The following is a 16,324-nucleotide window of genomic DNA, read 5'->3' as shown; positions in this document are numbered from 1 at the left end:
ATATATATATATATATATATATATATATATATATATATAATTTTGTTAACCACAAAAATACTCATATTTTGAAATGCGGGTAAATACCAACACTATATAAAAACATTTGAAAAGATAACCAATCTAAAAATTTGACAAATAAAAATAAAACGAAACCCGCGCGGTTGCGCGGATCACATAGTATATATTTATTTTTAGCAGAAAATGTATATTAATTAGAACATTTTTTGTTATATTTTTGCTAGCAATTTCGTCAGGATGACTTGCTAGGGCCCTAGGACCCGTTCTACTCTTCACTTGTCCTACGTTGAGAGGTTTAGACAAGTGAAAACTTGACCCAGTCCGTTTGAAATCTTTTCTCTTCTTCTCTAGTTAAATGTTTTTCTATGTTGTGATATCTGACGAAGAAAAAAATCAAAATTTTCTCTTCGTGCAAAATTTTGAACGTTCAATATTATATTCCTTTCTATAAACATCAGATGATGCATGAATGCGCGTAAATAGGTAGGAAATCAACTACTTGCAGGTGTGCTTCTTGTGTTGGTATATAACACCCATTTGCATAAGCAGAGTCTATATTCTTATTTCTCCTCACATTCAGATTTACATAGAAAAACAACATTTCCTTAAAGGAAATTTCAACTTGATTTTGGGAGGATCCAGAAGAGATAGTGACTATATATACTATAGTGCTATTTGCCGTACCATGGATTCTTCTTCTTCTTCGTCATCGTCATCAACTCGTCACTACAACTACGATGTCTTCCCAAGCTTCTCCGGTCAAGATGTCCGCAGAACTTTTCTCAGCCACTTTTTTGAAGCTTTGAAAAGCAAGGGAATCAAAACGTTCATAGATAATGGGATCATAAGAAGTGAGTCTATTAACTTGGAGCTCATAAGAGCTATTAGGGAATCAAGGATTGCTGTCGTGATCCTATCTAAGAACTATGCTTCTTCGAGCTGGTGTCTGAACGAGTTGCAGCTTATCATGGAGTGCAAAGTTTCTTTAGGACAAACTGTGATGACAATCTTTTACGATGTGGAGCCATCTGATGTGAGAAAGCAGACTGGAGATTTTGGAAAGGCCTTTAAAGAAACTTGTTATGGGAAGACAGAGGAAGAGAAGAAGAAATGGAGAGAAGCTTTATCTCAAGTTGCAGTTATTGCCGGAGAACATTCTGTTTCATGGTAATGCATTTGTTAGACATTATGATTGTTTTTGAAAAGTACCTTAAAATATCACTTAAAACATATTTTATTGCAATATAGTACATAAAAGAAAAAATACCAGAATATTATTAATTAAAAATTAAAAAGATTTTTTTATTTTATATTCTCTCCGTTTCGAAAGAGATGATGTTTTGAAAAGTTTTTGATGTTTCAAAATAGATTATATTTGAATTTTTATATTAATCTTAGTTTTATTAAAAAATGTGTGACCAATAATGTTTTATATTTATTTTTAAGGATTGGTTGAATTAATTTTAGTTTATATTTTTAATGTTACTTTTTAGAAAAGAGCGTATACCTTAATTCTTGTGCATACATCCAAAACATCAATGTATTTTGAAGCAGAAAGAGAGAGAGTATTTAAGTTTGGGTTTAGTGATAAAGGTTTAGGTTAAGTGATTAGGGTTTACTAGATGGAGTTAATGATTTATGGTTTGAATAAATTAGTAATTTTATCATTTAATTAATGCTATTTTGAAGGGAAAAAATCTTGTGTGTTATTTTGTCTTTTTTATTTTCGCTATCTCAGGGAGTTGCTTTCTTTTTCTGTAATGGAATTTGTTATTCTGCCAAACCGGATAGTTGAAATTTTCGTGGGTGTTTACGTGTGGAATAGTAATGTTCTAATTTTCTGTTTCATGTCTTTTAGGGCTAGCGAGGCTGAGATGATCTCAAGAATAGTCACGGATATTTCTAACGAGTTGCCATCAACGGATTTCAATCAGCTAGTTGGAATTGAAGCTCATGTAGCAAATTTGATATCGATGATATGCTTAGAATCCGACGAGGTGAAGATTGTGGGGATCTGGGGTCCTGAGGGCATTGGCAAAACCACTATAGCTAGAGCTTTATACAATCACATTTCCAGCAACTTCCAACTTAAGTTTTATAGTGAGATAGTTCAGAAGGCTGACATGACGGGATTGCAAAACGAATTGCTATCTGGAATATTAGATCATAGAGACATGAAGATACCTAACGTGCAAGAGGCGCAATATAGGTTAATGCACCAGAGGGTCCTTCTGGTTCTTGATAATGTCAGTACCGTAGAGTTACATGCTTTGCGGAATCTATTTCAGGATCTTAAATTCGGAAGTAAGGTGATTGTGGCGAATGAAAATATAGGAACATTTACGTACAACCGGATCGAGCAGATATACAAAGTTGCTTATCCATCGAGCGAAGAGGCTCTACAGATCTTCTCATACTCTGCGTTTGGCCAAAGCTCTCCTCCCAGAGGATACGTGAAGCATGCTGCTGAAGTATCTAAGCTTATCGCACCTTTTCCACTTAGTCTCAAGGTCTTGGGTTCGGCTTTACGTGGGAAGAGCAAAGAGGAGTGGACAGTGGCACCGGATAAACTCAAAACCTATGTTGACGACAGGGATGTTGAGAAAGCAATTAGATTCGCGGTCGATGGCTTGTCCAAGAAACAGAAAAGTTTGTTTTATTCATTAAGTTCGTCTCAATTCCGGGGTAAGAAGAACCTGAAAGACGCCATATACTTTCTAGCCGGGATAGACGACTGGGACGTGGAGAAAGGAATACAAACCCTAGCTGACATGGCTCTCATCTCTATATCTAGTGAAGGGGAAATCACGATGCACCATTTGGTACGTTTAATGTCTACAAGATTACTTTGGTCCACTAACTAATGGGACAAAAATGTCCAAATGGTGACTAAAAAATGAATGAAAATAGTTAATTCCTCTTCATTCTTTGCATTTGACACCATTTGTAAGAAATATTTTTTTCCTAATGTTCCTTCTTATTCATTTCAATTTAAGGAATCACAGAACAAAACTATTTTTTATTAAATCCGGAAAAGAGCACTAAAAACAAATATTCTATTATTTTGTTCCTCTTCCTTCATTTTTTATTTGTTCATGTTATTTCTTTCATAGTCAGCAGTTAGAACCAAAGAGTTTTCCGGTGAATACTTTCCCGTAAACAAATGCTGAATGCTTTTCATGTGTTTTGGGTGTTGGTTCTTAACATTTTATATCATCACCTAATTGGTTCCGGATTACTACGCCGGAATTGGCAGAAAAAACCTACTACTATATATGGATCCAACTACTTTCAAGATGGTGCCTCATCTCGGCCCAGTCAAGAACCAATACTATGTCCTTGTCGTCCACCGTAAGAACATAGCTAGACCTTATCTTACCATTCGTTTTGTTAAATGGAACCTTGTAAATTAGCCAGAAACAAAACACCACTTGTAAAGCTTTAGTAAAATTAAAACAAAGAATGGCTAGTGAATTCAGTTACAAAAAAAAAAAGAATAGCTAGTGAATACATATTGAATGTTGGATGGAACTTCGGCGAAACAGCCAGTGTTTTGTGCGTTGGCATTGAATCTCACAATTCTTTGTGGTCTTCTAAGCAAATGAGCGTTGACTATTTTTCATGACAATTTTTAAGCAGCAAATGGCCTAGCCAAGCAAGCTGGCTTATATCATGCACTTACCGACGCCACTACCATTACAAAATAAAATTTACAATGAAACCTCTGTAAAATAAATTAATAATGTTAGAATTACATCAAAACTATAATTTTTTATTAATTTATAAAAATATTAATTTATCTATATATTAATTGAACCAAAAATTCAATTTTAGACTATAAAATTATATTATTTTATAGAGATTTTTAATATATATTAATTTATAAAGTATTTATTTAAATAGGTTATATTGTACATTTTATCAGAAGTTTCAGTCAAAATCTTGAAAAGTCAAAGTGAACATGTGCCCTTCCTTTGCAAGCGGCGGCAGATCTTGATTTAAGCATTAAAAATTAAAAAAATATGTATTTAGAACTATATAGCTGGCGGCTTCTCTCAACTAATTTCATTCATTGTTTGCTTATGGTATCTAGTTGCAATAATCATCTCATATATACAATTAAATAAATACCTGTCCCCAAGTATTACCACAAATGTAGTACTTTAAAATATCTACTTGATATGATTTCGCTGTATTTTACTATCTTGCGAATCAAGATCTGATATATATGTATATAGCAATAGTAATTGAAACGTCGAGACAAGTCTTCAAGAAAAACAAAATAGTGATAATACCAACGAAGATCAAGTGTATGAAATTGTATCTTGAAGACTTAAGTATATTTATATTGGGTGGTCGCCAATTTTCAGAAACGTCTATCAAACCCAAAGCAGAAAAGAAATGGGAGATTTCAAGTATCTACCAATTGATGGATACAAAAAAAGATGTCCATTGTCTCATCCGACTCATCCTCACTTTCTTTCCTCTCTAGCCAACCAAAACCCTAAATCCAGCTGCTTCGTATGCGGGAAACAAAAACACTACACCGATCCAGGTTTCCATTACCATTGCACCATCTGCCATGTGGATTTCCACAGTTACTGTTTCACCTTGCCTAGAAAAATAACACATCCTTTTCACCTCCAACACCCTCTCTTTATCACCTTTGGAAAGCATGAAAACATCTTCGACGGCAGCAATATTATAACGGATGAAATAGGCTCCGGAGATGCCACTCTCAACTCTATCTTCAGCACATTGGATCCTGGTAAGTCTGCATGGGGTAGTATATACGATAATTGCACTTGGTGTGGGCATTATATACCATCATCATCACCACATCCAAGCAGCACAGTTTTCTATCGATGTTCTATTTGTAACTTCTGCTTGGATACCTCTTGTGCGCAAAACAACCCACCTCTTACTATTGAAAACCCAAAAGGCCATCATCATTCACTCGTCTTCTTCCCTCGACCACTTTTACTTCCTTGTGATGCTTGTGGGTTGGTCGATAGATCAGGACCAAGTTATGCTTGTTTCCAATGTAATTATATGGTCCATCAACTTTGTGTTGATTTACCACGTGTCATAAAGATCACACGTCATCCTCATCGTCTATCTTATTCTCCATACCTTCTTCCACCCCCAAATTCATTATGTCGGATCTGCTACAAGACAGTCGACATTAAATATGGTCAGTATTCTTGTAAAGACGAGGATTGCTCTTACATACTCCATTCTAAGTGTGCAACACATGTGATGGTATGGGACGGGAAGGAACTCGAATGGGAACCTGAAGAAGTTGTAACTGAAGATATTGCTCCATTCAAAAATGTAGGTGTCGGTTTGATAAAACATTTTGGTCATGAACATCATTTAAAGCTCGAGAAGTATGATAGTATACGAGATGCAAAGAAGCAATGTCAAGCGTGCGTCCTTCCTATCGTCTTGCATGATTTCTACAATTGTATACAATGTGATTATTTTCTCCACATAGTGTGTGCTGGTCTACCAAGGAAACTGGATCATGCATTGCATAATCATTCTATTTTCCTCGACCCATTTCCTCCACCCAACGATAGTGACTTTAACCACCTACAATGTTCAGCTTGTTCTCGAACATCCAGTGGTTTCAAGTACAAGTGCTACGAAAAGGATTGCAAGATTCATTGGTTTAAGATAGATGTGACCTGCTGTCTAGTTCCTGAGTACAGCACCCAAAAATTCCATGAACATCCCATATTCATCGCCCCATACAATTACGACCATGAAATATATCCTTGCAAGTTGCAATGGTTGTAAGAGACATCTTACGAAGACTCGTCTACAGTGTACTCTCTGCGAATTTTCTATTTGCTATGAATGCGCTACCATCCCCGAAGAGTTGCACTATAAACACGATGAACATCCTCTCACTCTTTGCTATGGAGAAGACACGGATGGAAAGTATTGGTGCGAAGAATGTGAGAAGCAAGTGAATCCGTCGGAATGGTTCTACACGTGCAACAAATGTTGCATCACTATCCATAGGACTTGCCTATTCGGATTCTACGTTTATCTGAAGCCTGGTCACACATTAAAATATAATCGTGCTACCACGGTGGAAGTTCTTGGCAATAGTATTAGTACTCGACCTATTTGCAGTCGGTGTGAGGAACGTTGTCGTGGCTTCATTTATTTCAAAGTCGACTTGAAGACTCTTTGTTCTTCGTGTGTTTTTGCACCCCCTAAAAGATAAATGGACCGGCAAACATGATTGTGTTTTTTTCTAATTTCCTCTGTTTTGTTTTCTTCGTGTGTTTTTCTAATTTCCTCTGTTTTGTATCATCTCATAGTCCGGTATGGACACTGTTTAGGACGGTTCTCCTATTCTTCTTGCGACCAAGAATAATAAAATAATTAAAAAATATAAATTAAAGAAGAAAAAAAAAGAGAAAAGAGAAGAATAGTCTATTCCCTGAGAGACTAGAGTTTTTTTTACAAAAAAAAAAATCAAATACAGTTTTCATTTTTATAGTGTAAAATGTTATTTAGGCCATGATTATCGGTAGGTATGAATTTTGGGTTTCTTAATTTTCTTTTTTTTTTGTTTTCTCTGATTTAAAAAAAAAAGAAAAAATTAAATAAAAAAACCAATCGCGTGCCACCACGTGTCAGTGGGGCCCGCGAACAGTTCAGAAATCTCACCAAAGTCGATCCTTAATTCCTCTCCTCTATCACCGGTTTTAATAAAAAAGATGGGGTCCACCACCTAAAAACCCTTCTACTTACCTGCGATAATCATGGCCTTGAGCATAAAAATATGTTTCAAGAGATTTAGAAGAATTTCTTACCATTTTTGATGATATAAGAGCACACTTATTGGTTGGTGTCTACAAATAAGTATCTAAACTAAAAACTAATAATACTCTAATTAGCTAAAATTTTACAATTAAAATTTAGTGCTTTAAAAAAATTTAAGAACCGTATCTTTTCTCAGTGATTACATATGTCCATTTGTCAAATGAATTTTAGAACCGTATCTTAAAGTGCCTTTAGAGATTGGATACAAACAAGTTACTTTTCTCAGTGATTGCAAGCCAATGGTAGATGAGTAAGTTGGGTCAGTGGAAAACTGCAATAACCATCAAGACAGTCCGTAACACAGAGATCACCTCTATGGTACAGATCATCGTAGATCTTTCAAGTACAAATGATTTTTCCTTTTCTTATGTTTCTAGATCATATATCATTATCAATGAAGTTGATGTATTAGCTAGGAATGTTAGAAGTACAATGCAAAAGTATACTGTAAAATGGTTATCTTGATCAATAAATGAAAACGTTGACAAAAAAAAAACGTAAACGACCGAAAACATATATACAATCTGCGCCACAAAAATATACCCATTACCCACCAAGAAGATATCGGACTTTAGTAGAGATGGCGAACTGATCAGGTCTTTTTCATTTGGCCGGTTGAACCCAAAAATACTCCATCTGTTTTATGAATATAGAAGTTTTACATATAAAAATAAATAGTAACTGTTTCAATTAATATGTAATATGATAACTTCAGAATAATTCAATGTAATTCAATAGTAACTGTTTCAATTAATATGGATAAAAATGATAAACAAATTCAAAATTTACATTGAAAATACAAAACCTGCGAATAGAAATTTCAAGATTTATATTTTCGTGAAACAGAAAGAATATAAATTGTCTTGGTGGGGGTTATTGGTTGGTGTATTTTGATAGATTTGAAAATCCAAACTAAATCTAGTGTTATTGGTTCTATGATTTTAAAATATTTATTGAAATTAGGCAAGGGCGTTCGAGTACCCGTTGGCGTTCGGATCGGGTTTTTCAGGTTTTCGGATTTTCGGGTTTACGCTCCTAGGTCCCATACTAAAATTTTATTAATACGGGTCGGGTTCGGATAATAACACTTCGGACTCGGTTCAAAATTGTATTGCGTCTTAAAACCCATAAAGTAATCATATATCTGGTTCGGGTTATATCGGTTCGGTTCGGATATAACCAAAGTAAAAAAACAAAAAACTTGAAGCAAAACATAAAGAAAAACATCTAAATTAAATAAAAATTAATCTATCACACATAAAATTGATAAAATAATAATAAAATGTTAAATCAAGTATGAAAACAAACATCATTTGTAAACAATATGTACTGTCTTATAGATAATAATTTTTTTTTATTTCAATGAGCAAATTATAAAATACTTATTTATAACTAATTGTGTACTTAAATTATTTATTAAAATTTTAATATTTATTATTATATATCATATTACCACAAATATTGAATTTAATAATTGAAATACTTATATATATTTTAAAATATTTATATATCATATTACCACAAATATTGAATTTAATAATTGAAATACTTATATATATTTTAAAATATTTATATTAACTATTAATTTCGGATTTTCGGGTTACCCATTCGGGTTCGGATATTTTTTGTACCACCCTATAAGAACCGTTCGGGTATTTTTACATTTCGGGTCGGATAACGGGTCGGGTTTTTTGGTTCGGGTTCGGTTCGGATTTCGGGTTCCGGATTTTATGCCCAGGCCTAATTGAAATCATGTGTTATTCATTTAAATGATTCATAAATTCTAATTCAAATCAAGTGTTATTCAATCATACGGATTTACTAATAGATTTGATTTCATAATGGATTTGAATGAATTTGCATGGATTTCTTTGTTAAAAATACAAAATGTTCAAATCGGAGGGAAAACCTCTAGATTTGTAAATACTAATCCGAGAGAATTTGAAAATTTGTATATTTTACTTGGATTTATAAATACGGTATGGATTTCTAAATCAATCAAAATATATAAACGAACTATTGTGAATAATTTATACTATTATTAAAAATATGGATTTTAATACCATTAAGTCTCCCATTAAGTAAAGAGTGTGGAATTTACTTTTTATGAAACCAGTGAAATTCTTAGCGGTAATTGTCTGTTAAAAATGTCAGTTGTGAATTCGTTGAAAATGCCAACTGTGAACGTGTTGAAAATATCAACTGTGAATGTGTGTTGAAAATGTCATACAAGACTTTGTATTCTATTTACATGCAATCGATGAAGTTTTAGTTCAATGTATCTAGCAAGTAACCTTTTTTGTATGTTCTTTTTTTTAGTATGAATCAAATAAGCTTTGTCGACGACGAACTTGTTTCTCAAAAATATTTCTAGAAAAACATCGTAAAATGGCTTCATATTTTGTCGTCAATTGAATTAACACATTCCCTTATTACATAAGTTAGTGGTTGAGAGACAAATTTAAAGGATAACTCTTTTATGGCTTCTTCTTCTTCTCATCCTAGGAGATACCATGTGTTCCCTAGCTTCTGCGGGGAAGATGTACGTAGGAACTTTCTAAGTCACTTTCACAAGGAGCTGCAAGTCAACGGAATAGATGCATTTAAAGATGGTGGAATCAAGAGAAGTCGGTTCATATGGCCTGAGCTTAAACAAGCCATATGGGAATCAAGAGTTTCCATTGTTGTTCTCTCCAAGAACTACGGTGGTTCGAGCTGGTGCTTGGACGAGTTGGTAGAGATCATGGAGTGCAAGGAAGTTTCTGGACAAACAGTGATGCCGATTTTCTATGGTGTAGATCCAACTGATGTAAGAAAACAATCTGGAGATTTTGGAAAGGCTTTTGACAAGATTTGTCATGTGAGAACAGAGGAAGAGAGGCAGAGATGGAGGCAAGCTTTAACCAGTGTTGCTAGTATCGCCGGCGACTGTTCTTCAAAATGGTTCGTTTCAACAAATATTTCAAGAATTGCATAACTTATTATGAAAATTAGGCATGGGCATTTTAACCGGAACAAACTACCCAATTACCCGAATGTGAACCTACCCGAAATAGACTGGTTTAGATCGGTCCCGATTATGGCCTTTTTACCCGTCAGTTCCCGTAGCTAAGACCCGTGGGTATCAGTTTGGTTTATACCTGAACCCGAGCCAAATACTCGAATGCATAGGCCTAAAGAAGAGTCTATACTAAAGAGATGTGTTTTTTTTTTCATTTGTTTCAGGGACAATGACGCGGTGATGATTGAAAGGATTGTCACCAATGTTTTGCAAGAGCTGAATTGGTGTACACCCTCAAAGGATTTCAAAGATTTAGTTGGATTGGAAGCTCATGTCTCAAACTTGAACTCAATGTTATGCCTGGACTCTAATGAAGTGAAGATAATAGGTATTTGGGGTCCAGCAGGAATCGGTAAGACCACCATCGCGAGAGCTTTATACAATCAACTTTCTTCTAGTGGTGATGACTTTCAGTTGAATATTTTCATGGAGAATGTTAAGGGGGTTCAAATGAGAAACGAACTCCATGGTTATAGTTTGAAGTTGCATTTACAAGAAAGGTTTCTCTCTGAAATTTTCAACCAAAGAACTAAGATAAGCCACTTAGGCGTTGCACAAGAAAGACTAAAAAATCAGAAAGCTTTGATTGTTCTTGACGATGTTGATGGATTAGAGCAACTAAATGCCTTAGTAGATCAAACTAAATGGTTTGGCTACGGAACCAGAATCATTGTTACTACAGAAGATAGACAGCTTTTGAAGGCTCATGGGATTAATCATGTCTATGAAGTTGGTTATCCTTCTCAAGGTGAAGCCTTCAAGATCTTGTGTAGATATGCTTTTGGAAAAAACTCGGCACCAAAAGGGTTCTATGATCTAGCTACTGAAGTTACCAAACTTGCTGGTGATCTACCTTTAGGTCTCAGCGTTGTAGGTGCATCTTTGCGAGGGATGAGCAAAGAAGAGTGGATAAACGCGATACCACGACTTAGAACTAGTCTAAATGGGAAAATAGAGAAACTGTTAGGAGTATGCTATGATGGGCTAGATGAGAAAGATAAGACTCTATTTCTTCATGTCGCGTGCTTGTTCAATGGCGAGAAGGTGGACCGAGTGAAGCAGTTGCTTGCTAAGAGTGCACTGGATGCAGACTTTGGACTTAAAGTCCTTGTGGACAGATCTCTTATACATATATATGCTGATGGATATATAGTGATGCATTTTTTGCTACAACAAATGGGTAAAGAAATCATTCGAGGACAATGTATCAACGATCCTGGAAGACGTCAGTTCCTAGTCGATGCTCAGGAGATCTCGGATGTACTTATAGATGAAACTGTAAGTGTTGACACATCCATACATTCCCTACTGATCACAAAATCCACTTTAGTTCAAATATTATGTTAAACTCGAGTTTATCATGTGTCTGTGTCTCTAAATTAAAACCAGTTGGTGATAAATGAATTGGTCTTATCCTATACATAAGTTAATTATTTCTTCAGATACGGGTGAAGTACTTCATTTATTCATTAACAGATTAATTAGCTATATTATTTATTTGGTACATTTGCAGGGTACAAAAAATGTTTTAGGCATATCGTTAGACATGTCCGAACTCGATGATGAAGTACATATAAGTGAAAAAGCCTTCAAGAAAATGACTAATCTCCAATTCTTGAGGCTATACAATCATTTTCCAGATGAAGCAGTCAAGCTGCACTTACCTCACGGCTTGGATTATCTACCACGTAAACTAAGGTTACTACATTGGGATTCATATCCGATAAAATGTATGCCCTCTAAGTTTCGTCCTGAATACCTTGTTGAACTTACTCTGCGAGATAGCAAGCTTGAAAAGCTTTGGGAAGGTGCTCAGGTAAGCTTCTTATATCAAAGTTTTTTTAAGAGAATATCTAGTGTTACTTTAAAATTTTCAATATATTTATATCATTGTGTATGTGCATGTTTTCAGCCACTGACGGGTCTAAGGCATATGGATTTGAGTTCTTCCAAAAATATTAAAGACATTCCGAATCTCTCAGGAGCAATGAATCTGGAGAAACTGTATCTCAGGTTCTGCGAAAATTTGGTCACAGTTTCTTCTTCTTCTCTACAAAACCTTAATAAGCTAAAAGTCTTGGACATGTCTTGTTGCACAAAACTGAAGGCTCTTCCGACCAATATCAACTTGGAATCCCTCAGTGTCCTTAACCTGAGGGGATGCTCGAAGTTGAAGAGGTTTCCGTGTATTTCAACGCAGGTTCAGTTCATGTCTCTTGGGGAAACTGCGATAGAGAAAGTGCCTTCATTAATAAGGTTATGTTCTCGTCTAGTTTCATTGGAAATGGCGGGATGTAAGAACCTGAAAACATTACCTCCTGTCCCTGCAAGTATAGAGATCTTGGACTTGTCCAAGACAAGAGTTGAGTTCATATATGTTGATCATATGCATATGCCTTTTATTTGTTTATTTGGAGATCGTTGTTAGAAGTCCTACTTTGAGTTGGACTATCTTGTATGCTTTCATACTTCAGATTCTTTCTTAGCTTCTCAGTGTTCCATGTTCCTCTAAGGCGTGTTGATCCTACTATATATGGAAGACAGATTGGATGATGAATTTATCACTGAACTTCTTGACCTAGTTTTAAGTAGTTTCTAAACTTTAGAATGAGCTCTGGGTGGCTAAAGGAATGAGATAGTCCCCTAAAATATAGGTTCCATTTTCCATACATTAAAAACATTCATGGATAAGTAAGTGATTCTTGGTAACAAACAATGTGCACAACTAAAGTTGACTAAGTCCTTTTGAATGTTTTTCTTTGTTTTATATATATATAAACGAAACATTCTTTATGATGTAACACTTTGGCCAAACAGAAAAATAAGGGAATAAATAAACACAAAGTCTCTCTTTTCTTGAAAGTTTCTGAACGTGCAATGTCATATTTTATTGAGTAAACATAAGCTTAAGTTTGTGAACGTGTAATCACGATGATTATCATCAACTAATTTTACGCGCCCTTATATTGTTATGTAGAGGCCATTTGCATAGGCAGGACGCAAAGACAAAAGTCTTCTTTAACGATATTATTGATCTTCTCAATAGTCAAAATTTCCAAAAAAAAAAGATGTTGAGAGGAATTTTCAAGTCTGTCTTGGGAGAATCAAGAACAGATTGCAACTCTCTTCATCCTCTCATCGCTGCTTCTTCTCCTTCCTCTTCATCATCATCAACACGTCAATACAGCTACGACGTCTTCCCAAGTTTCTGTGGTCAAGATGTCCGGAGAAGCTTTCTCAGCCACTTTCTTGAAGGGTTGAAAACCAATGGAGTAAACACGTTCGTAGACGACGGGATCATGATGAGCGGATCAATAAACTCCGAGCTCGTGAGAGCTATCAGAGAATCAAGGGTTGCCGTTGTGATCCTCTCGAAGAACTATGCCTCTTCGAGTTGGTGTCTACACGAGTTGCAGCTGATCATCGAATGCAGGGCTTCTTTAGGACAAACTGTGATGACAATCTTCTACGATGTGGAACCTTCTGATGTTAGAAAACAGACAGGAGATTTTGGAAGGGCCTTCGAGGAAACTTGTAATGGCAGTACAGAGGAAGAGAAGAAGACATGGAGACAAGCGTTGACTCAAGTTGCTCTTATTGCTGGGGAACATTTAACTTCATGGTACTATTCTAAACTTCCCATAAAGTGAAAATTCACTATGTAGTAGTCTTCTTAGAACTGGGCAATACTAATCATATCTAGTATGTGTATTAGACCAGACTAGGCTAAACTATATCATGGCATAACTAGATGAAACATTCCCTTTGGAACCCTCAAAATTTGGGGAATTCACATAAAAACCTTCAAATTTGACCTTACTTACGCTTTAAACTTTGAACTTATTTGACTAGCACTTTTAAACCTTTAAATTGACCTCCAACGAGGTTTACTTGTTCTTCAAGTCAAATAAGTGATTGGTACTATTCATTTTGTAAGTTAAAATGATGACGTGGCGGTTAAATTTAATAAATATACAATAAAAATACATAAAAGTTTTGAAAAAAATCGAAAAAATCTAAAAATTTTATTTAAAAATTAGTGGCAAATGTATATAGATTATTAGGTCCTCAAATTGATTAAGAAATGTATATGTTGGTTATTTAGTAATTGTTTCAAACCCCATAAAATCTCATGGCCTGTCATATCCATGATATTATATTTCTGCATGGTTCCTTACCACACCATTGTCCTTGTTTTCATGTGGAATCAGTAGCGTTCTAAGTTTTTGTGTATCTTTTCTTAGGGCTAGTGAATCACAGATGATCTCGAAAATCGTCAAAGATGTTTTTAACGAATTGCCATCAACGGACTTTGATCGGTTAGTTGGAGTTGAAGCTCATGTAGCAAAGCTGAAATCGATGATACGCTTAGAATGCGACGAGGTGAAGATGGTTGGCATCTGGGGCCCTGCAGGTATCGGCAAAACCACTATAGCTAAAGCCTTATACAACCAAGTTTCCAGTAACTTCCAACTTAAGTTTTATAAGGAGAATTTTAAGGGAAAGTATGAGGTGCCCCATCTCCAAAAATATGACTTCCAAAATATTTTGAAGAAAGAGTTACTATCCGGAGTTTTAGACCATAAAGGACATGAAGATACCTGACTTAGATGAGGCAGAAGAGAGGTTAAAACACCAGAGAGTCCTACTCATTCTTGATGATGTCTTTCTTCATGAGCTAAAGGCTCTAAGAGATGTAATCCAAGGTCTTAGATATGGAAGTAAGGTGATTGTGACCAGTGAAGATATAGATACGTTGAGAGAATGCGGGATCCACCAGAACCAGACCTACAGAGTTGCTTTTCCATCTAGCGAAGAGGCTCTTCAGATAATTTCATACTCTGCGTTTGGACAACACTTTCCACCAAGAAGTTATTTGGAGTTGGCTGATGAAGTACCTAAGCTAGTCTCTCCATTTCCACTTGGTCTCAGAGTCATTGGTTCTTCTTTGCGGGGGAAGAGCAAAGATGAGTGGACAACGGCACTGCCTAAGCTCAAAATTTCTCCTGACGACAATGATATAGAGACAGCCATTAGATTTGCTTATGACAGTTTATCTGATAAACACAAAACTCTACTTTATCTTTTGACAGATTCGATAAATTCGGGCGAGAACGTGAACAACGCCATATTTTCACTTTCACAGAGTGACTGGGATGCAGAGAAAGGGATTCAAACGCTAGCTGATATAGCTCTCATCTCTATATCCGGAGAGCGAAGAGTTCTGATGCACTATTTGGTACGCTTGATGTCTATCAGGTTAAGTTGGTAGTTAAAAAATAAAGGTTATACTAAAGATTCTATCAAAACAATATCTGAACACATTACAGAAATGAAAATCTATGCACTGTGTCAAGTGTTTTCCTTCTTACATTATGTTTATCTTCTTAATGTTAATGTATGAATGTATGATTCACTTCGCATCCCAAGAATGGCCAAACACTTTTTATGGATGAGAATGCGTTAAATGGATTTTAATATAGAAAGATTCATCAGAACTTGTTGAAGCTATCAGAGGTAGGCATGGACACTATACTTGTTATCCGGCTTGTACTTGCTATTTACCTCGGATTCGAAGCAAGTATTTGCTATGATCAAGTCGAGTAACAAGTAATCGGATTTTATTACTCACAAATACAAGTATTAAGATAAGAGAAAAAGACAAAAATAGCACTAAATCAAGTTTTTGTTCCCAAACTAGCACTCAAGGTCAAAAGTCACAAAAATAGCACTTAATGTTTTATCAAAAGTCACAAACTTAGGGTTTAGAGTTAAAGGGTGAGGTTTAGAATTTAGGGTTTAGGGTTAAGATTTAGGGTTTAGGGTTTAGGGTTTAGAGTTTAGGGTTTAGGGTTTAGGGTTTAGAGTTTAGGGTTTAGGGTTTAGGGTTTAGAGTTTAGGGTTTAGGGTTTAGAGTTGAGAAATGAGGTTTTGGGGATAAGATTTCAAATTTTGAAAAATAAAAAAATTAAAATTTTCAAAAGATAAAATGCTATTTTGGTCATTTTAGTTTTTGAGTGCTATTTTTGTGATATAAACTTAGAAAAGTGCTATTTTGGAGATTTACCCATTAAAATAATTTTAACTTTTAACTAGTGACTATGTTACTTGGTATCTATTACATTAATAAGCAAGTTAAAATTTGATGAATTGCATTTCCATCAAAACTTAAAGAATTGTGTATTTTAATTTCAACAAAACTGAACTATTAGGCCAATACTAATTAATTTGTTTAACACTAATTTATTAGGATACTACAGTTATGACAAATATTACATGGACAACTGACAATATTTTTATAAGGATCTACGTCTACCTGCATCACCAGAACCGTCATATATCCCTATCTGACCGGGGTGTGAACACTCTTAAATTTAGTTCAGTGAAAATTTGATGTTT

General features: G+C 35.1%; 3 protein-coding genes and 1 pseudogene across 3 annotated transcripts; all 4 read left to right on the top strand.

Moving 5' to 3' along the window:
* Positions 1–606: 606 nt before the first annotated feature.
* On the top strand, positions 607–2,885 carry LOC106323221 (probable disease resistance protein RPP1). The gene is made up of 2 exons (XM_013761370.1): positions 607–1,188; positions 1,880–2,885. The coding sequence occupies exons 1-2, from the start codon at positions 707–709 to the stop codon at positions 2,883–2,885; spliced, it is 1,488 nt and encodes a 495-aa protein (XP_013616824.1). The 5' UTR covers positions 607–706.
* A 1,484-nt stretch (positions 2,886–4,369) lies between these two features.
* LOC106323218 lies at positions 4,370–6,259 on the top strand. Its single transcript, XM_013761369.1, is given in 2 exon segments — positions 4,370–5,808; positions 5,810–6,259. Coding segments are annotated over 2 exon segments (1,836 nt in total). The 5' UTR covers positions 4,370–4,422.
* A 2,919-nt stretch (positions 6,260–9,178) lies between these two features.
* On the top strand, positions 9,179–12,548 carry LOC106326777 (putative disease resistance protein At4g11170). Its single transcript, XM_013764698.1, has 4 exons — positions 9,179–9,807; positions 10,090–11,203; positions 11,439–11,741; positions 11,838–12,548. The coding sequence occupies exons 1-4, from the start codon at positions 9,344–9,346 to the stop codon at positions 12,351–12,353; spliced, it is 2,397 nt and encodes a 798-aa protein (XP_013620152.1). The 5' UTR covers positions 9,179–9,343; the 3' UTR covers positions 12,354–12,548.
* A 445-nt stretch (positions 12,549–12,993) lies between these two features.
* Positions 12,994–15,532, top strand: LOC106323217 (annotated as a pseudogene).
* Positions 15,533–16,324: the final 792 nt, after the last annotated feature.

Source organism: Brassica oleracea, chromosome C2 (genome assembly GCF_000695525.1).
Source record: "Brassica oleracea var. oleracea cultivar TO1000 chromosome C2, BOL, whole genome shotgun sequence".
Classification (NCBI taxonomy): domain Eukaryota; kingdom Viridiplantae; phylum Streptophyta; class Magnoliopsida; order Brassicales; family Brassicaceae; genus Brassica; species Brassica oleracea.
Note: the sequence above shows the minus strand (reverse complement) of the source record. Positions and strands in the feature narration are given on the sequence as shown.